The 26,815-nt window shown below is 42.5% G+C and overlaps 1 protein-coding gene across 1 annotated transcript in view; it reads right to left on the bottom strand.

Moving 5' to 3' along the window:
• BRIP1 (BRCA1 interacting helicase 1) overlaps positions 1 to 26,815 on the bottom strand; it is a 386,982-nt gene that overhangs the window by 183,333 nt on the left and 176,834 nt on the right. Inside the window, exons 12-13 of the mRNA XM_040336928.1 lie at positions 12,048 to 12,213; positions 3,119 to 3,259 (exon numbers count right to left, since the gene is read on the bottom strand). Coding sequence (XP_040192862.1) covers positions 3,119 to 3,259; positions 12,048 to 12,213 — 307 coding nt within the window. The remainder of the gene's footprint in view (positions 1 to 3,118; positions 3,260 to 12,047; positions 12,214 to 26,815) is intronic.

A 26,815-nucleotide genomic window follows, 5' to 3' on the forward strand; every position in this document is an offset into this window, starting at 1 on the left:
GGCTGCCAGGCTTGTGGCAGAAGTCTGTCCGGGGGCACTTCACCCACTCCGGCTAAAGTGGCGACAAACTGTGATTATTACTACTGTACTACTGAGAGCAGGATTGCGCTCTTTATATCCAGGCCTGATACCGCAAAGTTCTCTATCGCTTCATCAACCTTTTCCTTCCTACTGCATGTTGGCTATGTTGGGCCTGAAATAAAGCATTTGAAAACCTTCCTTCATGTACTGGACATTCGCTCACTACTTTATTCATCAGCTACACCCCCAGACAACATTGAGGTAACTTAATATGCTGATCTCAACAACAAATCAGCGGCTCCTGAGAGGGTAGCGCTACACATAAAAGGTCATCTTATACGCTGGAAAAATACTGTAGTGAAAAAATGCCTGGGTACACAGTGGTAACAGTCCATTTCTTTTTTTGGGCTCCATGTACACGGGACGTTTTTACAACTGCTCCTAAATTATTAAACTTGACAGATAGTAACCCACATTTAAAACGTATGTTTTGCCTCGTTTAGCTGCGTTTGTGTTTAGAAGCGTTTAAAAAAAATGTATTTTTTTTTTTTTTTTAAATGGGCAAAAACTAAAAAAGCCTATAAACGAAACGCTGCCAAACGCGGGTTACCGTGTTTAGCGTCTGAAACATGGAAATCTTCTGCGTCTGAACCCATTTTTTTGCATTCAAAGAAATGCTGTTAAACGCAACTGCCTAAAACGGCAATAAATAAGACTGTGCACATGGTCACATAGGATAACATTGAATGAGTTCAGGGGCAGTTAAAAAAAGTGTCCAACTGCCTCTGAACGTACATTTAGCAGCGTCCCATGTACATGGGGCCTTAATTATTTTTCTTGTGGCAGCAAAAATGCCAGGAAGAGTGAATAACCTCTCAGAGTTGGGACAATCATTATATAAAGCCCAATTGACTTGACCAAGACTAGGGAAAGGCTTTCTAGAAATTACCTTATTTTTGGTGCTTATTAGAAAAGGGGAGGCTGTGCAAAACTAGGTGTCTCAATCAATGAGTCTACCATAGTCAGCATATGGCAAGAAGCTAAAGAATTAACTTCATTAACCACTTGCCGACCGTATAACTTGCATAAACAGCGGCAAGGCGGCTCTACTGTGCAGGATCATGTACCTAGGATGTGATCCTGCACTTTCAGGTCTGGGGTGGACCACCCGCAGCCCGCTCCCGATGTAATTATACACAGCGGGAGCTGATGCTTCGGTACAAAGGAAGAACGGCGACTTGTAAACAAGGCAGATTGCTGTTCTGAAGTACAATAGGCATGAACACTGATCCATGCCTTCCACTAGTAAGAGCAACACTCCCACTAAACTGAAACACCAGCTAGGCACACAGTTAACCCTTTGATTGCCCCTGATGTTAACTGCTTCCCAGCTAGCGTCATTGGTACAGTGAAAGTGCATATTTTTTAGCACTGCTCACTGTATTAGTGTCACTGGTCCCCAAAAAGTGTCAAAAGTGTCAGTGTCCAATTTGTCCTCTGCAATATCGCAGTCCCAATAAAAGTCGCTGATTGCTGCTATTATTAGTAATAAATAAATAAAAATATCCCATAGTTTGTAAACGCTATAACTTAACTTTTGCGCAAACTAATCAATATACTCTTATTGGGAGGTCTTACCCAAAATATGTAGCAGAATACATATTGGCCTAAATTCATGAGGAAATTAGATTTATTTATTTTTATTATTCGATGTGTTTTATAGCAGAAAGTAAAAAAAAATTTTTTTTTTCAAAATTGTCTGGCTTTTTTGTTTATAGCGCAACAAATAAAAACCACAGAGCTGATAAAATACCTCCAATAGAAATCTATATTTGTGGGAAAAAAATAACATTTGTGGCACAGCATCGCATGACCGCGCAATTGTCAGTTAAAATAACACAGTGCCGTATCGCAAAAAAACGGCGTGGTCAGGAAGGGGGGGGGGGGTAAACCTTCTGGAGGTCAAGTGGTAAATATTGGCAGTGAAAGCTCTTCAGCACTCTTCTCTAAGATGTAATTTTGCTTTCTGTATATAATATAGGTGCACCAGGCATTTCAGGTTGTAACCCATAGAGTGAGGAGGAGAGGCAAAAGAGTGTTTATGGCTGTTGGTACCAGCCGTTTCTAGTAGTGGTGATAGCCTTTGTAAAAATTTGAAAATTTGAATAATGGCTCATTTAGCAACAAATAACATTCTTCCTTTCTTTTTATGCCACTAAATTATGGAATCATAAATATGAGTAGGTATGGTTATTAAAGCCTAAACATATGTTCACCTTAATGCATTTCTTGCATTAAAGCAAAAAAAAAAAAAATAGTTTACCAGCAGCAGTGTACGTAACAAAAACGATTTTTCTTTTAGACCATTGTAAACAAATCCCTATGCTGCCAGGCATATAAAAATTACCTGCTAGTTTCAGAATTCTATACCGATATGACCAACTTTATGTACAAAAACAACAGAAATGGTACAAAGGAAGACATTTTTAATAATGTAAACTATATTTTTAAAATCACACTTTTAGTCTCTGAATGAACAAACAAAAATGGTTCTATAATAATACAGAACACATTTCTGAATAAAAACATATTGCCGTATATACTCGAGTATAAGCCAAGTTTTTCAGTATTTTTTTTTGTGCTGAAAATGCGCCCCTCTGCTTATACGCGAGTCTCTCCCGGCACTGTACCCATCTGCAGAATAATCCCTGAGCGCTGTGATACATCTTCAGTCTTGTATCTCCCAGCGCTGTGCCCATCTTTAATCCTATTTTGTCCCAGCGCTGTACCCATCTTTAATCCTATTATGTCCCGGCGCTGTGATACATTCAGTGTAAGCCATGTAGTGAAATCAAGCGCCTCCTACTCCTCCTCCTTGTCCGTGATAGGCTGACTTACTGCTGGGAAACCGAGTCAGTGTTCCATCACCAAACAATTTTCCTGGTACAAGCTGTGGAGTCTTCTAAGCGCTAAGTTTGCAATAACACTTGTGTACCTTTCAGATAGCTTTCATTCTTACATTCTATTAATGTGCAGCAATATGCTTGTGCGCAGACTAAAGTACTGACAAAGGGAAAGTGTAAAGAAAGTAGCTCACCTGGGATTTATGAATAACATGATTTGCTTCCAGTTGGATACAAAATTTCACACCTAGTTCAGAGGAAAATGATCCCATTGGAGATAAGGTGCCTGATGTCAGGACAATTGTGCGAACACTGCCACTTAGGTCGGAAAAAGCCTACAATAACAAAGGGCAGAGAAATTGCTTTTATTTTATTACATGCAACACTTAACACTGCAGACAAAAACATATGCATTCTACTGACTTGTAGATGTAGTTTGACGTGCTTGCTGCAAGGCAGGAAATCAACCAGAGAACAGTGCAAAGCAATAGGATTAAAATTGTGTTTACTATTCATTTTACTGCAAATAAATATTAGAAGTTATTAAAATTACCAGAGCCGCACTACAGGATGAATAGATATCAATACTAGAATGAATAAACCGCGCATCTTCCGTTTTAAAGTGCAAACGTGAAAAGTGATTTCAACTGAACACCAACATGATAATATGTGTGAAAAAAGTCAGAACACAAAATGAGTTCAATAGTGCAAATAGTGAATGTTCAAACAATGTATCAGAGTCCTCAGACAAAGTATAAACTTCTTCAGATAGTGTACACAATCTTCAAATCCCTGCTGGACAGTAGGTATATTTGACTGAAATTTCTTCCAACACCATCACCTGTCACACATCCTACTCACCAGACTTCCATGACCCCTATTACAGGTAGTCATAAAACGCATATGGGTATATCCAGCAGGAGGATATACCCATATGCGTTTTATGAATACCTACTGTTCAGCAGGGATTTGAAGATTGCGTACACTATTTGAAGAAGTTGATTTTGACATTGTTTAATCATTCTAGTATTGATTTCTATTCATTTATTCTCTTATACATGCTGCTCCTTATCAATACTCCCTGTTTAATCACTTTAATTACTCTAGTAGTTGTTACTAATTATTAGGGTTGTCCTGATACCACTTTTTTAGGACCGAGTACAAGTACCGATACTTTTTTTCAAGTACTCGCCGATACCGAATACCGATACTTTTTTTTAAATGTGTCCCCAAATGCAGCCATGTCCCCCCACATATGCAGCAATGTCCCCCCACATATGCAGCCATGTCCCCCCACATATGCAGCCATGTCCCCCCACATATGCAGCCATGTCCCCCCACATATGCAGCCATGTCCCCCCACATATGCAGCCATGTCCCCCCACATATGCAGCCATGTCCCCCCACATATGCAGCCATGTCCCCCCACATATGCAGCAATGTCCCCCATATATCCAGCCATGTCCCCCCACATATGCAGCAATGTCCCCCATATATCCAGCCATGTCCCCCCTATATCCAGCCATGTCCCCCATAAATCCATCTATGTCCCCCATATATCCAGCCATGTCCCCCATATATCCAGCCATGTCCCCCATATATCCAGCCATGTCCCCCCATACCATTACCTAGATGCCGCCGCCGCCGCATGGTTAAACAGCGTGCGGGGAACATTACAGCTTTCATTTGAATAGCTGTAGTGTTCCCCGCTGCGCCGCGTATAAACACTCCCCCTTGCTCGGAATTGGACAGATACGTCCAATCCCGAGCAAGGGGGAGTGTCTATACGTGGCGCGGCGGGAAACACTACAGCTATTCAAATGAAAGCTGTAATGTTCCCCGCACGCTGTTTAACCATGCGGCGGTGGCGGCGTTGTTGCGATGGGGGGGCGAGTATCGGATGAGTACTCCCGCAAATACTCTGTATCGGTCCCGATACCGATACTGGTATCGGTATCGGTACAACCCTACTAATTATCTTTCCACTTTGAGCCGATTCTGGCTTTTTTAACCCCTCATTCACATCCGCACTACAAATTGAACAGCTATAAAACCAACTTAAAGGGGTTGTAAAGGTAAAAAAATGTTTCCCTAAATAGCTTCCTTTACCTTAGTGCAGTCCTCCTTCACTTACCTCATCCTTCGATTTTGCTTTTAAATGTCCTTATGTTTTTCTGTCTGTAACTACACACAGTAATGTGACACTTTCTCCCTGGTGTGGAGAAAGCCTCTTGAGGGGGCGAGCAGGAGGGTCGCTCTCCCCCTCCACCCTCAAGGGGCTTTTTCCACACCAGGGAGAAAGCCTTGCATTACTGTGTGTAGTTACAGACAGAAGAACAGGAAGGATTTCTCATAAGAAATAAGGACATTTAAAAGCAAAATCGAAGGATGAGGTAAGTGAAGGAGGACTGCACTAAGGTAAAGGAAGCTATTTAGGGAAACATTTTTTTACCTTTACAACCCCTTTAAACATATAGACTAACATAAGAAACATTTTTTTAGGACTTTGAGTGCGGAACAAGAAACAAGGTATGAAGAAATATAAAATGATTTAATTGGCATATAAACAAAGCAATCGAACATGAGTATTTCTATGTATATACAAGATGATAGCATCCCTGAAGGTTGGCACACATGCCCGCCGTGATGGGCAAAGACTGTTTTTTGTCCGATTTTCAGCAAACCTGCGGCGGGGATAAGGTAAGCAGGAAAAAAGTATTAAGCGCATACCTTAAAGACTTTTTCCTTGTGAGTGGGTGTGAGTGGGTGTCTTCTCCATTTCCGCCACTAGAGGGAGTAAAGAGTTGAGTTTTACTCACCAGAGCTCCAATGTCAGGTTGTTTTCAGACAGCACACTCTCCGCTGCAGAGCTCTGCCATGGATAGCGACCAGGTCCTTCCTCACTGCCATGATGCAGGAGACCCTTCTGCCTCTCAGGAGACCGCCAGACCCCCCTAGGTCAGGGGCGCGCTTTATGGGGCAAGGAGGACGGGGCGGGTCGCGAGCGTACACGGGCGTGGGGACGTATCCCACGGCATTTCAAGCAGGCAGAAGCACAAACTGTGTGATAAGTTGAATACTGTATGTATAAGGCTTAACTAGCACAGGAGTATATGCAGTTGATAGTACCTGGGCTTTGTTGCTTGGTAATATGTCTTCCCAAAGGAAAAATACAGGGACGAAAAAAGACAAAAAAGCATTGCCACCTGAGACGAGAGCCTCTAGCCGGGTCCGCTTGGTACTTTACTCTCCGGAAATGTATGATGCACCTGTACAGGATGAGGCATTGACTCCATCAGGAGCAACAACCTCTCCTATAGTGCCTGGGCCTACATAATATGTCACTAAGGACTCTTTGGACTCTTTGGCAGTAGCCCTGAACAGTTCAGAAGGAAGAATCGCTCCATTAATCGCAAAAGGACAAAAAGTGAAGCAGAGCTCCTTCTGTTACTTCAGATCTCCCTTCAAAAAGGTCTGAAGACGATGAGGATGAGGAGGACATAGCACCATCAGAGGATAAGGATGAGGAGTCGGAAGGATCTGGGATTTCAGAAGAACTTTTCTGCTTCCCATGTTCTAAAATTGCCGGTGCAATATTACACTGAAACAGTACGCGCTGCATTTAAGTTAACAGTTTTCAGCAGCTTGGCAGATAGAGATCCAGGACGAGTGGGTGGTTTATGCTGTATCCCTGGGGTACAGGCTGGAATTTTGAGAGACCCCACCCTATCAGTTCCAAAGTTCAGCCATCTCCAAAGATCCAGAAAAGAGAGATTCCTTCTTCCGAGGTTTGGATCATTTGCTGTCTCAAGGGGTAATTAAGGAAGTCCCCTTAAAAGAGCAAGACGCAGGGTTTTAAACCTCTTTGTGGTTCCAAAACCAAATGGAAACGCCAGACCCATTCTAGACCTAAAGGATCTAAACCAGTTTCTGAACATTTACCATTTCTGAATAGAAACCATTCGGTTCGCCGCCCTACAAGGCGGGGAGTATTTGGCGTCTATAGACATCACTCACCAAAAGTTCCTAAGGCTCGCGGTAGAGCATCGCCACTTTCAGTTTGTGGCTCTGCCTTTTTGTTTGGCCACTGCACCCCGGGTATTTACAAAAGTTCTGGCCCCACTGTTGGCAAACTTGAGCAGACAGGGCATAACGTTGACAGCCTATCTAGACGATCTACTTGTGATAGATAAGTCAGTGGCAGGACTAGATCATGCAGTGCTTAATACAGTGAGATACCTGGAGCATTTAGGATGGATCATAAACCTACAGTAATCCTACAAGCCCTAAGAAGGGTAGAGTATTTGGGCATGATCATAGACACAGCCCAAAGCAGGGTATTCCTGCCAGAGCCAAAGATCAAGTCCCTAAGAGAATTGATCCACAAAGACAGGACAAAGAAGGGACCATCAATTTGACTTTGCATGAGGCTATTAGGGAAGATGGTGGCCTCCTTCGAGGCTGTTGCTTACGCCCAGGTTCATTCGAGACTACTGCAGGATGGCATTCTGGCTGCCTGAAACAGGAAAAGCCAAAACTTCAGTTGGTGGTTAAAGACCAAAAACTTGCGGAAAGGGAGGTCCTTTCTCCCAGTCACCTGGTAGGTGGTGTCGACGGATGCCAGCCTGTTGGGCTGGGGAGCAGTATTAGAAGAAGCTTTAGCCCAGGGTACCTGGGCCAAAACCGAGAAGAGCCTGCCCATCAATATACTACTGGAAATTCGGTCAGTATACTTAGCCCTCAGAACCTGGACACACAGGTTACAGGGCCACCCGGTTCGGATTCAATCCGACAATGCTACTGCAGTAGCTTATATAAATCACCAAGGAGGCACCCAGAGCCGGAATGCTCAGAAAGAGGTGAATCGGATTTTGATATGGGCCGAAAAACATGTTCCTTGTCTTTCTGCAATCTTCATTCCAGGGGTGGAAAACTGGCAAGCGGACTATCTAAGTCGGCAGCAACTGTCACCAGGAGAGTGGACTCTCCACCCCGATGTCTTTCAGGCAATATTCCAGAGATGGGGGACCCCGGATGTAGACCTGCTAGCTTCCAGGCTCAACAGAAAGTTTTCACTGATCTATGCATTCCCCCCGATCCCTCTCTTACAGAGATTGCTGGGCAGGATCAAGGAGGTAATACCAGTACTCCTAGTGGCCCCAAATTGGCCCATGAAGTCTTGGTATGCCGAGATCATAAAAATGGTGATAGGAAGACCTTGGGTGCTTCTGCTCTGTCACGACCTGCTGTCACAGGGTCCAGTGTTCCACCCTTCCTTACAGAAGCTAAATTTGACGGTCTGGCTACTGAGACCCACATTTTGAAGAAACAAGGGATTTCGGGTCCAGTTCTTTCTACACTCAATGCGAGAAAGCCAGCCTCCAGACTAATCTACAGAGTCTGGAAGGCGTATGTTTCCTGGTGTGAATCCACAGGATGGAATCCTCTAAAGCAGTGGTTCTCAACCTGGGGGTCGGGACCCCCTCTGGGTCAGGGGCAGGGCTGTGGAGTCGGAGGAAATTTTGGGTACCTGGAGTCGGAGGAAATTTTGGGTACCTGGAGTCGGAGTCAGCAAACAATGCACAGACTCCAACTCCTACTAAATTTAGATTGTCGAAACATTTAGGAGTCAAAACATTTATCTACCGACTCCACAGCCCTGGTCAGGGGTCACCAAATCCTGGGCTGTTCGTGAAGCCCACACTGTTTTCCCAGGAAGGGACATAAGAGGGGGAGGAACAAAGAAAAAGGGAGAGAAAAAAAATAGGAGATCAAGAAAGACAGTTAGAGGGAAAGATGGGGGGGGGACAAGAAATTAGGATAGAGAGAGATAAAAGGGAAAGAAAGGAGAACAAAGAGAAAGAGTGGTACATCCTAAAATGTACCATAAGAGGTTTTAATACTGTACGAGTGGAAGGCACTCACGGAGCGCTAAATGTCCGCGGGTTAGGGGCGCAAATTACTTGTCTTGCCTTGGGTGCTTTCAACCCACGCTATGAAAATAATTTTACTGTTAGGGGTCCCCACAACTTGGGAAATTTTATCAAGGGGTCACGGCACTAGAAGGTTGAGAACCACTGCTCTAAAGTATACTATAAGTAGGATTTTCGCTTTTTGACAATTAGGAGTGGATATGAAATTCGCCCCGAGTACCATCAAGGGTCAAATATCGGCTCTATCAGTCTTTTTTCAGAGACTGTTGGCATCTCATTCCCTAGTCCGGGCATTTATTCAGGGAGTTCTGCGGATAAATCCGCCAGTCAAGTCGCCCTTGTGCCCCTGGGATTTGAACTTGGTATTATTAGTCTTGCAAAAGCAACCTTTTGAACCTATCCGCCATATTCCTTTGATTCTTTTCAGCAGGAAATTGGCCTTTTTGATTGCCATCACTTCTCCTAGAAGAGAAACGGTGTCAGCAGTTCTTTCTTGTAAAGAACCGCGACCAGCGGGGGAGAAGTTATTGCACTCTCTAGATGTAGTGAGAGCAGTAAAAGTTTATCTGCAGGCTACGGCTCAGATACGTAAAACAGATGTTTTGTTCATTATGCCAAATGATCCCAAGAAGGGCCAGCCGGCATAAAAATCCACCATTGATAGGTGGATTCGACAAGTAATTGTTCAAGCTTATAGTTTAGAAAATGAGGTTCCTCCTTTTCCTGTTAAGGCGCACTCGACCAGGGCAATAAGTGCTTCATGGGCAGTGCATCACCAGGCTTCAATTACTCAGATCTGTAAAGCTGCAACTTGGTCTTCAGTCCATATATTTACTAAATTCTATAGAATAGATGCAAAAGGACAGGAGGATTCTGCCTTCGGGCGTAGTGTGCGGCAGGCAGCGGTCTAGGGCTTCTTGTCCGTTGGCGGGCTGATTGATCCTGTCTCCCACCCTACATATTGTGCATTGCTCTGGGGCGTCCCACTATGTAATGACTAAGGCTCTGTGTCCAGTGGTGTACGATAAAGAAAGTAGGATTTTTAATAACAGCTTACCTGCAAAATCCTTTTCTTTGAGTACACCACGGGACACAGAGGTCCCCCCCCTTCTATGGGATCCTTACTGCTTTGCTACAAAAACTAAGGTACTTCCTGTATGGGAGGGGTTATATGGAGGGGAACTTGTTCTCATTGGTTGTGCCAGTGTCCAATCACCTCTGGTGACCCATACAACCCACTATGTAATGACTAAGGCTCTATATCTCATGGTGTAAACAAAGAAAAGGATGTTACAGGTAAGATGTTATTAAAAATCCTACGATTTATAGCTTTACAGCAACTTTGGTAAACCTTCAATACACTAAGCCTCAAATGCACTATAAAGTAAGCACTGATTCAAGTTCCCCACAAAATGAAGTGAAGAATTTTGCCGCGCCACACACTTATACGTCGGCAGAATGGCACGGCTGTGCAAAGTATATATACGTAATTTTGCACCGTGCGGGTGCGCTCGCCCCTGCCACGAGCTCCATGACCGTGCCCGTGGACTCGAGGTCCGCTGGTGTTCCACGATAGTGTCACGGAGCTGTAGAGCTGTGTAAACAAGGCATCTCCCTGTTCTGCCTTATGACAGGACAGTGATCTACTGCTCCCTGTCATCGGGAGCAGTGATCAGTGTTGTATCATATGCAGCCGAGCCCCCACACAGTTAGAATCATTCTCTAGGACACACTTAACCCCTTCCTCTCCCCCTAGTGGTTAACCTCTTCCCTGCCAGTGTCATTTACACAGTAATCAGTGCAATCTTATAGCACTGATCTCTGTATAAATGAAATGATGGTCCCAAAAATAGCATAAAAAATGTTCGATGTGTCCTTCATAATGTCGCAGTCACAATAAAAATTACTAGTAAAAATTATTTTTTTTTTATAAAAATGCCATAAAAACTATCCCCTATTTTGTAGACGCTATAGCTTTTGCGCAAACCAATGAATATGTAGAAGAATATGTATGGGCCTAAACTGAGGAATTTTTTTTTATTATATATATATATATATATATATATATATATATATATATATATATATATATATATATATATATATATTATATATTTGGGGGATATTTATTATAGCAAAAAGTAAACAATTTTTTTCAAAAATGTCGCTCTATTTTTGTTTATAGCGCTAAAAATTAAAACGGCAGAGGTGATCAAATACCATTAAAAGACAGCTCTATTTGTGGGAGGGGGGGGGGGGGAAGGACATCAATTGTGTTTGGGAGCCACGTCGCACGACCGTGCAATTGTCAGTTAAAGCGATGCAGTGCCAAATCGCAAAAAGTGGCCTGGTCATTTGGCAGCCAAATCCTTTGGGGGTGAAGTGGTTAAAGTAAAACTCAGGTCAGCCCCAAGATACTACTATTAATGACAATATAATACCTTACAATAAAGTGTATCTAACCTAAAAACAAAAATGTAATACTGTATATTGCACCTGGCTGCATTAGTTTTATTTTTTCAGGTAATTTTCTTTATTTTTACCTGGTAATACGGCAAACACACTTCCTAACCTCTTCACGCCCACACTTTTTTCTATCTATGGGGGTAACCATTGTTGTCACACAGGCAGGATTTAAATGTGTCTGCAATGGCTAACATCGATTACATGGTGGATTGATGAGACTAGTACCTTACGCAAGAAAAAGAAAGAGGCATTTGCTCACAGAAAGTGTCAAAGACATTGCATTTCTGGCAGGATAGCCAGAACGAATGCAGTCAATATATCTATGCAGTGGTAAACTGCAATATAATAAATGTATATTTTTGGGTTAAGATATGCTTTAATGTAAGTTTTTATTCTTTTTCCTAATCTTACAATCATAGTATGCATATTGCATTCTTAAACATAGGTAGCTCAATGCATCCGTTTTTCAGTATAGAAGACCGGTCACCACTGCTCTCTCCATCTCCCTTATACAGTCAAATAACCACAATTTGCCAAGGTTGTAAATGCCATGCTGGACATCCAAAAAGAATGTGTTATATGTGGCTTTTCAATTATAGCATCCACTTTAACACAAAATTCCATAAAAGATGTGTTTTGGAATCACCATTTAGTTACAAAAAATAAATAAAAAAAAGTATGGGCAGACAACTTGAAGCATTAGAAGAAACTAAGTGCAAGTTACCACGGCAGGGTTTAAACACCAGAAATTCAGTGTATAAACCAAGGTCTTCTGACGGACACTTCTACGACTTCTTGGTCTTGCAAAGAAGCCATTTTCATCAGCAACATCTTGTTTGTTTGTCCATGTGTAAGATTGCTGCAGAGCAATTCTGTAGTCTTCTGCAAATCTGGAGAAATAAGTATAGGATTACTTGCACACACAGAAAGAAGTGCCTACACTAACAATTTAAAAGCCTTATGCAGTGGCAAAGTCAGGACTTTTATATAATTAAACATTGCGCTAAGTCAATTGTGGCTATAGGACTGCTGCAACTTAATCCTGAATACTGGACCCAATAAAACACTGCAGTCTCTTTAAGGGAACCAATACATGATTGAAACATTACACATTAGTGCACACGATTAAAAAATATACATGTGGGAAATCGGTAAAACCTTAATAAATTCATATATTCATATAAATCACAAATTAGGCTCCATGCACACTGGACGCTAAAAAAAGCTATAAAAAATGCCAGTAGCTTTGCCTTTCAACTTTTTTTTTGCGTGTTTGCAATAGCGTTTATTAGCGTTTTTTAGTGTTAGCATTTTTTTTTTTTACAATGGATCAAAAACTGCTAAAAAAGCTGGCGAGCTGCGTTTTTGAGCGTTTATTAGCGTTTTTTGGCGTTTTAGCGTTTTTCCCGCCGAAAAACTGCACTTTAAACGCAAATTTCTTGCGTTCAGAAAAAAGCCCATAATCTCCACTGCTCATTAACGCAAAAAAAAAAACTTCCATGTGTGCATGGACACATAGGCTAACATAGAGTGCAGTTTATGGGCTTTTAAAAAAAAAACACCCAAATGCCAATAAACTGCAGTTTATGAGCTTCAGTGTGCAGGGAGCCTTAGTATTGTAAAGTGCATCAAAGAATCAGGTTTAAAAGTCCATTACCAATGAATTCATACTACAACAACATAAAGCTGTTAATTAACTAAAGACAAATAGATGGTGCACTTTGCAAAGTAAATGAGGGGAAGCTTTGCTAAATTCCAACATCCAATCATGTGCAAGCAAAAATGAGTTTATAATTTTTTATTTTCCTTGTATGTTGGTATTCTTTACAAAGTGAAACTTTACCTCATTTACTATGCTCTGGAGCAGTGGTCTCCAAACTGCAGTCCAAATGCAGGATGTGACCGTTAACCAGGCCCTTGGTGCATTATTCCTCCCACTGACACCAACGATGGGGCACTCGTTTTCCCACCGACAGCGGCAATGGGGCACTCGTTTTCCCACCGACAGCGGCAATGGGGCAATCGTTTTCCCACCGACAGCGGCAATGGGGCAATCGTTTTCCCACCGACAGCGGCAATGGGGCAATCGTTTTCCCACCGACAGCGGCAATGGGGCACTCTTGCTCCCACCGACAGCAGCAATGGGGCACTCTTGCTCCCACCGACAGCAGCAATGGGGCACTCTTGCTCCCACCGACAGCAGCAATGGGGCACTCTTGCTCCCACCGACAGCAGCAATGGGGCACTCTTGCTCCCACCGACAGCAGCAATGGGGCACTCTTGCTCCCACCGACAGCAGCAATGGGGCACTCTTGCTCCCACCGACAGCAGCAATGGGGCACTCTTGCTCCCACCGACAGCAGCAATGGGGCACTCTTGCTCCCACCGACAGCAGCAATGGGGCACTCTTGCTCCCACCGACAGCAGCAATGGGGCACTCTTGCTCCCACCGACAGCAGCAATGGGGCACTCTTGCTCCCACCGACAGCAGCAACGGGGCACTCTTGCTCCCACCGACAGCAGCAACGGGGCACTCTTGCTCCCACCGACAGCAGCAACGGGGCACTCTTGCTCCCACCGACAGCAGCAACGGGGCACTCTTGCTCCCACCGACAGCAGCAACGGGGCACTCTTGCTCCCACCGACAGCAGCAACGGGGCACTCTTGCTCCCACCGACAGCAGCAACGGGGCACTCTTGCTCCCACCGACAGCAGCAACGGGGCACTCTTGCTCCCACTGACAGCAGCAATGGGGCACTATTTCTTCTACTGATTTGAGTTACTATTACTCCTACTGACACCAATTATTGGGCACTATTTTGCCCACTGATATGAAGCACTATTCTTCACACGGACACCAATGATGGGGCTCTATACCATCCCACTGACACCAATGAAGGGTCACCTCCCACTGACAGCAGCAATGATACATTCTTCCTCCCACTGACACAAAACGATGGGCCACCATTTCTCCCACTGACAGCAGCAACGGGCATCCTTTCTCCCACTGACACAACTACGGGACACTATTTATTTTACTGAAACTAATTATTACTTCTACTGACACCAATCCTGGGACACTATTTCTCCCACTGATATGAAGCACTATTTTTCACACTGTCACCAATGATGGGGCACCATTCCTCACTTTGACACCAATGATTGGGCACTTTTCCTTCCTATAACACCAATGATAGAGCATTCCAAGTGCTCTGTGCTCAAACAAAAATAAAGGTGCTCCAGTGCAAATAAAAAAGTGTTCCTCAGAAAAAAATGCCTTGCAAGTTATAGAGAAGATATGCACTTTATCACCCCAGGGTGGCAGACGCTTTCACCATCAAGCATCCAGGCAGCTCAGTAACCACATCAGTGAGATACAACAGTAGTGTCTCCACAACAAGAATACATGACTTGGACTTTACTCCACACAAGAATCTCCAGGTACCATGTATAATAGGCACAAAACGGGAGAAGCCACATAGTGTAATATTGCAAAGAAACTTGTTTTAATAAAAGGAAATTAGCCTTTATGTAAAAGGAAAAAGTGTGGTATGCAGAAGAACAGCCGAGGAACCATCGGGCGCACTCGTGTGTGAGGACGTCACATTCTAGTTCTGCCCAATGCATTTCTCCATAACAGGTGTCCTCTTCGAGACACTACTGTTGTATCTTACTGATGGGGTCACTGAGCTACCTGGATGCTTGATGGTGAGAGTGTCAACCATCCTGGGGAGATAAAGTGCATATGATCTCTATAACTTGAGATCACTCCTGCTGGTAAAAGGCCTTATTTGTGAGGAGCATTTTTTTTTTTTTTTTTCAGTAAACCCCTACCTCATGTGATATGTTTCCTACCAATAAAAGATTAACGGCTCAAATGTTTAGAGGACAATAGTGGTGCAACGGATCGTCACTGATCTGTGATCCGCACGGATTAACAGCTTCGGATCGGCACACATGTGATCCGCGGAGCAGCTGTAACAGCGGACATTGAAATCGTCTCCGCTCTGCCTCCTCCTAATGCTGGGATGTGTTCTGAAAGGAACAATATTACTTCTCACCACCAGGTGGCGCTGTGTGTGACCGTCCTGCTCCGTGTATGTAGCCAGAGAATGACGAGATGATGCGGGGCAGTGTGCCCAATTCTACCAGGACCTGGGGCTCAGTTCAGTCTCTTTGGTGGCATTGAAGCTCGAGGAGTTTGCAAAGTGAGTAATGGTCAGCCAGTTCCCTATAGCACCATTCCCTGCTCACCCTGTATTCATATTACACATATACTGTATCTAGCTGTGTGAGGCAAGCTTCCATAGTCAGTTATCACTAATTCTATAGAAGACAATCAGCAGGACCTACTACAAATCATTTGAACAAGTTACATATAGGTAATCCATTAAGGCTAGCTTCACATTTGTGCACTGTAGGAACGCATGCAAAAATCACACAATGCATAAAAAAATACATAGTATTTTTTCAGGCACACAGCACCCCCCATGCACACACCGTGTGTGATAAATTGTCATGCGTTTTGGTGTGCTACGATTTATAAAGCATCATGCTCTATTGCACCTGCATAGGTGTGAGTGGGGCCTGAAAAAAATCAGTGGGTAAAGGGCAGTGTTACACATCAGATTTCAGCTTCCTGGGACTGAATCTGGGAACTATTGAAGTAGAACTGAACTGCTGTCTGTGCACCAATTAGGGTTCTTTCACATGTGCGACAGTACCCTGTGTTTAAACACTTGCCTACTGGGCACTTTCACCCCCTTCTTGCCCAGGCCAATTTTCAGCTTCAATGCTCACACACTCTCAAGGACAAATGCCCGGTCATGCAATGCTGTACCCAGACAAAAATTTTGTAATTTTTTTTTTAAATCCCCTGTATGGGAGTATTTTGGCTTCCCTGTCAAATATAATGATTAAGGAAAGAGGTTGGTGACGGTGTGTATTTGTGGTTTTTTTTTGCTGATCCGAAAAATAATCCGATCCGTGACTCTGATCATTGCACCCCTAGAGGACAATGACATTTTGGAGATATCTGGTGCACCACAGAGGAGAACAGAGACTCCAATGGCAATAGGCCTGTAAAATTGGAGGATGTTATTTAAAAAGGCCACTACAAGGTACATATGCATTAAGAACAAATTGGAAACTATATACAAATATATATATATATATATATATATATACACACACATACAGTGTATATATATATATATATATATATATATATATATATATATATATATATATATACACACACACACACACACACACACACATACACACACAGTTGTGGTCATAAGTTCACATACCCTGCCAGAATATATGATTTCTTGGCCATTTTTCAGAGAATATGAATGACAACACAAAAACTTTTCACTCATGGTTAGTGTTTGGCTGAAGCCATTTATTATAAATCTATTATAAATGAGCAATCAACGCAGACAATGAATAATAAGCTAAAATTGCAAGCTGAACACTTTAGGTTAATCACATCACATAGAATACATATAAAGAAAGAAAGTGCAGCGCAATAGCTAAAATGTCCATTGGTTATAAAAACAACCAACCCTATGAGGAACTGCAAGTCCCAGAAAAGATGACGAGAACCGCGCGAGAAAGGCAACTTCAATCTTCTCTGTGTAATGAGTGACAATCCCTCCACCGACTAAAAGATGAGCACTTAGCAAATCGGATGGACCCCTGAATAACCAGGAAGTCAAAATCACTTATGTCTCCACAGAAGAGAAACAGGGATCATCAGCGCGCCAGATAGTAGTGAATGACCAACCGGATAATGTAGAGAGAAATAAAACCAATCTAAGTGCTCTCCGTTACCACTCAACAAAGGCTGTTTGTTTAAAACGTGCACTCATGGGTTGCTGTATGTATAGGCTTAGATCAGGCATGAAGAGTGCCAGTAATGGCGGAACAGCGTATTAATCATTCATGCCGAGCAATGCACAGGATGGCAGTGGGTGACGTCCGCAAGGTAGCTCCACCCCCCAGGGTTTTTTTACGAGCTACGTCCTACGTGACGTCATCAGCAAGTGCGGGGCTACCACGCCATCCAAAAGATATAATAAGATGGCCAGTCACCATGGAGATCTCAGGAAACCAGAAATCCCTGCTTCTCAATGCAATCGTTTTACATAGGGACACAGACTGGCGCCATAGCTGATATTTGAAACTCCTCATTATTAATGTATATTAAAAATGATCATTAAAAAGAGGTGACGGGGTAAATCAAAACTCCTTTTTCGCTTCCTCATAACACAAATAACTAATTCTACAAAAATGTATCAAAATGTATATATATATATACAAAAAAATTATATAAAATTAATATGAAAAAAAAAATTAAAACTAGATATATAAAAAAAAAAATTGGACATTTATTACCCACGGTTATTCTTTCACAATAGATACAACCTAATAAATACACCCTTATTATAGATAAAAAATTAAAAACCATAGTAGTTTGTCAGATATAAAACAGTTAAGGTCAAATTCTATGTTTAACCCTTCCGGAACCATAACTTTGGTTTCAAATATCCAGAAGGATAAATGACAGATGTTGGATAACATTCACTCCTCTCCATTGCTTTGTACCTGGTCTATTCCCCAAAACCTCAGCTTTTTTGGGTCTCTATTGTGAAAGAGGCTCGGTCCTTAAATGGTTAAGCTATCTAAAATATTTTTTTTTTGCCTTAGAGCACATACCTGTACATGAGAGAGGGAGTAACGTGGACAAATGACTACTACAGCGTGAAACCAAATGGATCCACACCTTATCAGCTACGAAACATCATGGACTGAATGAGTCCATTAGCTATAAACCCTTTCTTTAAAGTGGTTGTAAAGACAAAAATATTTTCCTCTTAAATTAAAGTCTGACAGTAGCTGATAAAGTAAAAAGTAATGTTTTGCATTATAACTAGTTTGATACCTGTTGAAATCGAGCCGTTTTATTCACCTCCAGCACTCCTGAATCGTTATTCTCACTGACTTCCTGGTTTGCGGTGCGCATTCATTCTTGCTACATCACGGCCTAATGGGAACTACAGTTTCCATTAGGCTTAGCCTCCATGCCTGTGAGGGATAAGAGAGCATCTTCATGCAGGGCTGTAGTCATAGGGAGGGGGTGAGCACATTCTGCTTTCCACCATGCAAAACGGCTCAGATGCTGGTGGAAAGCAAGAAGAGGAGAGACAGGAAATGGCATTTTCAAACCTGGATTACTGTATTTTGGAGGTCAAAAGGAAAAATGAGGTAAGTGATATTTAAATGCTCTAGCTTACAGCAATCAATTGATCTAATAAAAAACGAACCTTTAGTGTTCCTTTAAGCCATTGAAGTTTAGCTGTTTTAACCGCTTGCCGACCACCGCCTATAGCTATACGTCGGCAGAATGGCACGGATGCGCAAAACAACATACTTGTATGTTGCTTTGAATTTGCTGCCGGCGGCGCACACGCGCCCCTACTGCAAACTCCGTGACCGTGCCCGCCGGACGTGCGGACCGTAATGTCCCGCGATCGTATCACGGAGCTGCAGAACAGGGAGATGCCTATGTAAACAAGGCATTTCCCTGTTCTGCCTAGTGACAGGACAGTGATCTACTGCTCCCTGTCATCGGGAGGCGGTGAGCACTGCCATGCCACTCGTAGTCAAGCCATTTAAACAGCAATCAGTGCATTTTTATAGAGCTGATCGCTGTATAAATGACAATAGTCTCAAAATAGCGTCAAAAGTGTACAATGTGTCCGCCATAATGTCGCAGTCACGATAAAAAACGCAATCGCCATTACTAGTAGAAAAAAATTATTATTAATAAAAAATGTCATAAATCTACCCACTAACTTTTGCGTAAACCAATCAATATACACTTATTGCGATTTTTTATCAAAAATATGTAGAAGAATACATATCGGCCTAAACTGAGAAAGAAATTAGTTTTTTATATTTACTTTTTGGGGATATTTATTATAGCAAAAAGTAAAAAATATTGCTTTTTTTTCAAAATTGCCGCTCTTTTTTTGTTTATAGTGCAAAAAATAAAAACCGCAGAGCTGATCAAATACCACCAAAAGAAAGCTCTATTTGTGGGGAAAGAAGGACGTCAATTTTGTTTTAGTGCAACATCGTGCATTTGTCAGTTAAATCGACGCAGTGGCAAATCGCAAAAATGGCACGGTCATTGGGCAGCCAAATTTTAAGACTTTGCTTATTTGGGATCAAGTTTTTTGATCCAGTATTAAAAGATTATGCAAGGTTTGTATATACTGTATATTTTTTGTATATTTTTTGGCACTCAATTATGCATAGGATTGCAGAACATTTCGGATACCCTTGCGTCTACTTTATTTGTTATTATTTACATCTAACTATTGTCCAAATAGGTTCATAATGTTTTTTTTGCTGGGGTTGTATTTCACATGCTTGGTCACTAGCCGGCGTTTTGCTATTTGTTAATAAAGAGGTTTCATTGTCTGATAGGTGACCATACGGATGCCCAGGGCGTCACCGTCAGTTTCCCTCATGGGGATTTCTTTGATGTTGGCACCACTAGCCACTTGCCTTTGCGTACCCCATTGCCTTAATTTTTGGGGCATGGGCCGAGTTGAGTGACTAATGGCTTCTTAGCCTGAAGTCACTTCCTGCTTTTTCAACATGGCGCCGTGGTTTTGTCGCGCCTTTGCATGACATCACTTCCGACGCGGCTCGCGCAATGGCCTTTTTTGGCTACCTCGGCGCCGTTGGAGGCTGAAGGAGGTGGAGGGGGTATAAGAAGGCTCCCCAGCCTGACATTTTTTGCAACAGTCTGATATTGATGGGAAGAGACATGTGTAGTACCATCTTATAAAGGTAAAGAGCGAGCTTTATTTTAGTCCTCTCGCAAACCAATCAATAAACGATTATTGCAATTTTTTTTACCAAAAAAAAGTAGAATACGTATCGGCCTAAACTATTTTTTGGGGATATTTATATTGAATTTTTTTCAAAATTGTCGCTCTATATTTGTTTATAGCGCAAAAAATAAAAACCGCAGAGGTGATCAAATACCACCAAAAGAAAGCTCTATTGAGCCACGTGGCACGACCACGCAATTGTCAGTTGATCGCAAAAAGGGGCAAGGTCCATTGGCATCAGCTCCATAGGGCGGTGGGGGGGCAATTGACCCCCCCCTAGAAAATTGAGAAGGTGTTGAAGAGTGAAGAGCGTTGTGGTAACAGGCAGGTTAGAACAGGGAGAGAGAGGCGAGCTGCTGTCCATGGCATTGCAAGGGGGGGGTGGTCTGTAAAGGGGCGACACCACTGCACCTGACCAACCAACCCCTTCTCTCGCGGCTGCGTGCTGTCTGAGCGGTCCGGGGCCGGATGTCACACAGGCACAGCGAGCAGAGTGAAGCCGCCTCCCCCTCCAGTGTTTATATGTACACAGGGTGAGGGAAACTGCTGTTTCTGTGCCGCGCTGATGGCTGATCTGAGGTACTGAATGGGATGGGGGGAGTGTCTGTGCTGAAGGGGGGGGTTTGTACTTAAAGGGGAAGCATCTGTGCTGAAGGGGGGGTCTGTGCTGAAGGGGGGGGTACATCTGTGCTGAAGGGAGGGGTCTGTGCAGAATGGGGGGATCTGTGCTGAATGGGGGGTCCATCTGTGTTGAATGGGGGGGGGGGTCTGTGCTGAAGGGGGGTCCATACATTCTCTAGGCTACATTTATATGGGCATGGAGTGAAGCTGAATTATCTCAAGAGCTATTTTACACTGCCAGCTGGCCGTGTTAACGGTAAAACACTTTACCATCGTTTTAGCTGCACTATTCGGCCGCTAGTGGGGCGCTTTTAACCCCCGCTAGCGTTTGAAGAAAGGGTTAAATGCGACTGTATCACCGCTGCCGAATCCTACCCCCCTTTCCTGAATAAATTTCAGCGGACACCCATGGCAAGGTCCTTAACCTGCATAATGGTCCGGGTCTTAAGTGGTTATACAACATCCTCCCATTTTACAGGCCTATTGCCGTTGGAGTCTTTATGTCCTTCTCTGTGGTGCACCAGATATCTCCAAAATGTCAATGTCGTCTAAACATTTGAGCCATTAATCTTTTATTGGTAGGTCACATATCATATCAGGTAGGAGTTTACTGGATTTTGTTTCCTGTCATATGCTTCTTGGGAATATTTGATGTGTTTATTGTTTATATTAAAATGGTATATAGTACATATTGATTTTGTATGTTTCTAATACATTGTTCTCAATTTATAGTGACCATACATGCAGTACTTATCTCATGAAAAAGCCATCATATGGCGAAACATGTAGAGCAAGAAATTACTGCGGTTCATCTACTACATGGTTATTGTATGGTGATGTTCTGATGATTTTATTTATAAATAAATTAGATATTTTTATATATTGGTTTGTTTTGATCTATTTCTTGGCACCTTAAAAAATCCATAATTTTCTCCTAATTAAAATACTTTTATAAAGCGATGTGGTGCCGTTGACTATCTAACATCCAGCAATTATCAATATTCAAATTATTTCTGAAGGCTCAGGATCCACCTGAACCTCACAACTGGACATTTAGAGATAAGTTTTCCAACAGAGCCCTCACTAACAGTTCCCTCAACAGGAGATAGTCAATGTATCCCACAACAGAGAAGCCACAAGAATGCAACCAAGCTAATATGTAAGAGAGCAGTTTGGTGAACATTCATTGTGCAGAGAAGAGCCTGAAGGGCAGGGCCACAAATTTGATAAGAAAGGGACCTATTTTAATGTGCATACAACGCGTGGTGACATCGCGAATGCACTAGTGAGTAATGTGCCAACGCCCCGAAATAACGATATTGAAAGAAGGAACTAATAAATTGGGCTTTAAGGGCACACAATACCAAAAGATGTAGAAAACTAGAAATTTATTTAGTATGAAATATCATAAAAAGTGGAATGACATAAAATCAAAAGAGAATAGGTCAGCAACTAATACCACAACTGTGATTACAACACTATACAATCATATCATATATAGGCTTCATTTAGAAAGCACAGTTACAGGTACAATGTTGAGTTGCATATCCAGTGTAGTATTCCAAGATTTGGTGAAGAGCTTGCTCTACATGTTACGCGCGTTAGCGCTTCCTCAGGAGCATAAGATATTGCATCTACTGAAACATATATACAAGAAAACAATGAGTTCACAAGTATACATATATAAAATGGAGTTTCTTATATACAGTAAAAATATATACACAATACAGTAAATAAAGGAGAACCAAAAACAGTTTATAAAACTAAAAAGATTATTTATGTCTATCAGCACGAGTGCGGCGCAGCAGGGGGGGTAGCGGTGCGTCACCCAAAGCCCACGTAGATCAGGAGGAGAAAGGGAGAGGAGGAAAAAAGGGGGGGGGGGGCCAGTGTCATAGGAAATTATGTAATTGAATGGGGAAGGGAAAAAAGAAAGAAGGAAGAGATATAAATATGTTGAATATGTAGCAGCAAAACATGACTTACAAGAATAGGTCGCATTGGGGGTAACCAAGCGATAATAGCGTGTTAGCCCCACAATGGCTGGGCGGACAAGCTATATCAAGCCAGCCAAACGTGGGGAAATAATCTGTAAATAATAAAGAATTGGGCTTTAAACATAGATAAGTATATTGTTTCTCTGGGACACACTAGGGGAAAAGGAGGGGGAAGGGGAGAGGGGGGGGAGGGTTTGACCAAAAAGTAGGAGAGGGAGAGACATTAATAAAGAGCAGCCACCACCAACATGGATAAAGGCTTACTCACCAAAAACACTGATTTGTAAGCATACAAGTGTTCGGACAGTCAAGTGCTGGTAGGCACTGGAAATTCGAATCCAGGGATCATTAGCATGCGGTTGTTTCAAAATTTCACAGAGCTGGGCTGAACAGGATATATATTAACATATCATAGGGCAATCCAAGAGATCCTGGGTATATAAACCCAGAGATATTGTATAGGATTCCCAGAACTAGTTCCTATAAGGAAACAAATAACACCAGGGTAAGTCCTAAACAAAGAGGAAGATACCATGGGTAAAGAATATTATTGCAGCCCTAATATTGGAGTCTGTAGCAATTCAGTGTACCTGCAGCCTGATCAGCAAGGTGAAAACCGCATGTGTCCCCAGGATAGCGATGACGCCGATAAATTGTAAGGTCAGTTGTGTCCGTTTTTATATATCACCCTACCTGGTTGTTGATAAGTTGGATCAGCTGGATCGGCGTAGCCCGTCGCACCCGTGATGACGTCATCATCGATCGCTCATCACATGACCGGCTCAAAGCTTGGAATTGGTGGATGGTGGGGGCGGTGATGGGGGCAGATGCAACAAGCATCCCATCCAATCAGAGGCCTGGGAAAACGAGTGGAAGGGCAGGATACCGCCTCACGGTCTGGAGATGGATATGCAACATAAGATTGAGATGTGCCGCACAGTGTCACACAGTACACATCGACGGATCAGCAAGAGATCCGCCCAGAGGGGCGGGCATATCGTCGGGGCCCACCAATAAGCAATCCTGCAGGGGAAAAGAATGGGAGAGGAACTCCATAGTTGACGGGGAACATGCACATAAAATACAGGATTCCCTAGTCGGCTTGGTGGATCTTTATCCATTTGGTAGTGTCAATGGGAAATGAGGAAAATTGACGGAAGCTAGCAGTTTAAGTAGAGAAATAAGAAACATAGGTTAAAGGGGACACAACACAGCCCAATGCTGCACCGCACTAGCCCGGCAGACATTATAATTATGAATACACATAATGCATAATCCCTGATGTCAGGGATGCTGCACTGAATATAGATTTAAAACATTCATCTCAATCATGAACAAAGAAGAAATAAAAAGTTTCTCATATTTCAAAAGTAATAGCTGGAGAATATACAATTTTCAATTTATTTGACATCGGTCAGGTATTCATTATACTAACATATCAGACAATTATATATAACTGTGCATACTCTTTTTGGCCAGTCACTATTCATTGGTCTATTTTTAAGGGGTCATACGTGTATATAGATTTGTTGGTCTAAAACTCACAGTGTAGTTGTTTTTGGGGGGGGGGGGGAAAGGGGGGGAGGGGGAAAAGGGAGAGAGGAGGCGACTACACCGGAGTGAGTGAAGTGGGGAATAAGGAGGATTTATTGAGACAGATTGTACACCTATAGTATAATATGTTATTTGGGTCTGAGTGTATATCGTATAGAGGTGAGGTGATATTAGAGTAAAAAAGGGGAAAGGAAAAAGAAAAAGAACTATTGTGAGTTGGATAATATAAGTGTAAAAAAATATTGTGTGATAATAACGAGTCAGTATACCTCATAGGGAATATGTCACACATGGAATACTTTGTGTGACTAGGAAAAGGTGGAGGGGGGGGGGGGGGGGGGAAAACAGGATGGTCACAACAACAGCAGTCAAAAAAGTATAAACAGTGGAGAATTAATTATTAAAGTGAGTAATGTTGACAAACTTAGAGGGTAATGCCTATGTCATCAAGAACATAGGATATCCATAGATTTTTTATATATTGTTGTATTCTATATTGAAACCAAGTGATATCATAAGTGTAAACCAAAGTAATATTCAGTGATCAAAGTGACCAGATAACATTATAGGAAAGGTTTGTACGATTGCGTTTCATTTAGTCCAGGGGATTGGGTGGCATTGAGCCTCTCGATCCAGATGGTCTCCCTTTGGAGAACAAATCTGTCCCATTCACCTCCTCTTGGGTTCTGGGGAATGACAGCCAGGGCAATGAAACTAATACAAGATGTATCGAAATGGTGATACAAATCCAGATGTCTGCTAATGGGAGTTAGCATTTTGCCGTTCCCTGAATAGTATACATGATCATTGATTCTTTGACGGAATTGCCTGACTGTCTTCCCCACATAAAAAGCCCCACAATTACATGTCATCAAATACACTAGGCCCTGTGTGCGGCAGTTGGCAGAGAATTTTGGTGTCAGAGTCTCACCATTAGGGAGCTTAGCAGTTTTACACGGAGCTATCCATTTACAAAAGGAGCAAGCACCACAGCGGGAAGTCCCCAAGGGAAGGGGAAGACGGTCTATATTTGGTCTGGTATAATAACTTTTAACTAGTTTGTCACGTATAGACGATGCTCGTCTGAATGTTATCTGTGGGTGGGTACCCACATATTTCATCAGGGTCACATCCTCTCGTAGTAGGTGCCAGTGGGTTTCCAGAATAGACTTAATACTGTCATGCTGGGAACAGAATTTGGTAATGAATTTGACTGTGGTATTTGGTGTTCTAATTTTGTTTGTGAATAGCAAGGCGTTTCTGGTTTGGTTAAGTGCTTTGTTATATGCCTGACATAGCAGTTTTTTGCTATATCCTCGAGCCAGTAGGCGGGTCTGGAGCAATTTAGATTGGCTTTGAAAGTCCGATAATAAAGTACAGTTACGTCTTAAACGAATGTATTGTGCGTAAGGTATGCTACGTATTAGAGCTGGGGAGTGTGAACTAGATGCATGTAACAAAGTGTTACCGGCAGTCTTCTTACGGTATAGATCAGCTGCTAGGGAGTCATCCCCACTACGGAACACGGTTATATCAAGAAAGTTGGTTTTATTAGTGTTACATTCAAAAGTAAATTTCAAGTTAAGGGTGTTTGAGTTTAACTTCCGGACAAAGTCATCCAGCCTTTCCCTGGTATCTGTCCATACAAAAAAGACGTCATCAACCCACAGATAACATTCAGACGAGCATCGTCTATACGTGACAAACTAGTTAAAAGTTATTATACCAGACCAAATATAGACCGTCTTCCCCTTCCCTTGGGGACTTCCCGCTGTGGTGCTTGCTCCTTTTGTAAATGGATAGCTCCGTGTAAAACTGCTAAGCTCCCTAATGGTGAGACTCTGACACCAAAATTCTCTGCCAACTGCCGCACACAGGGCCTAGTGTATTTGATGACATGTAATTGTGGGGCTTTTTATGTGGGGAAGACAGTCAGGCAATTCCGTCAAAGAATCAATGATCATGTATACTATTCAGGGAACGGCAAAATGCTAACTCCCATTAGCAGACATCTGGATTTGTATCACCATTTCGATACATCTTGTATTAGTTTCATTGCCCTGGCTGTCATTCCCCAGAACCCAAGAGGAGGTGAATGGGACAGATTTGTTCTCCAAAGGGAGACCATCTGGATCGAGAGGCTCAATGCCACCCAATCCCCTGGACTAAATGAAACGCAATCGTACAAACCTTTCCTATAATGTTATCTGGTCACTTTGATCACTGAATATTACTTTGGTTTACACTTATGATATCACTTGGTTTCAATATAGAATACAACAATATATAAAAAATCTATGGATATCCTATGTTCTTGATGACATAGGCATTACCCTCTAAGTTTGTCAACATTACTCACTTTAATAATTAATTCTCCACTGTTTATACTTTTTTGACTGCTGTTGTTG

Source organism: Rana temporaria, chromosome 2 (genome assembly GCF_905171775.1).
Source record: "Rana temporaria chromosome 2, aRanTem1.1, whole genome shotgun sequence".
Taxonomy (NCBI): domain Eukaryota; kingdom Metazoa; phylum Chordata; class Amphibia; order Anura; family Ranidae; genus Rana; species Rana temporaria.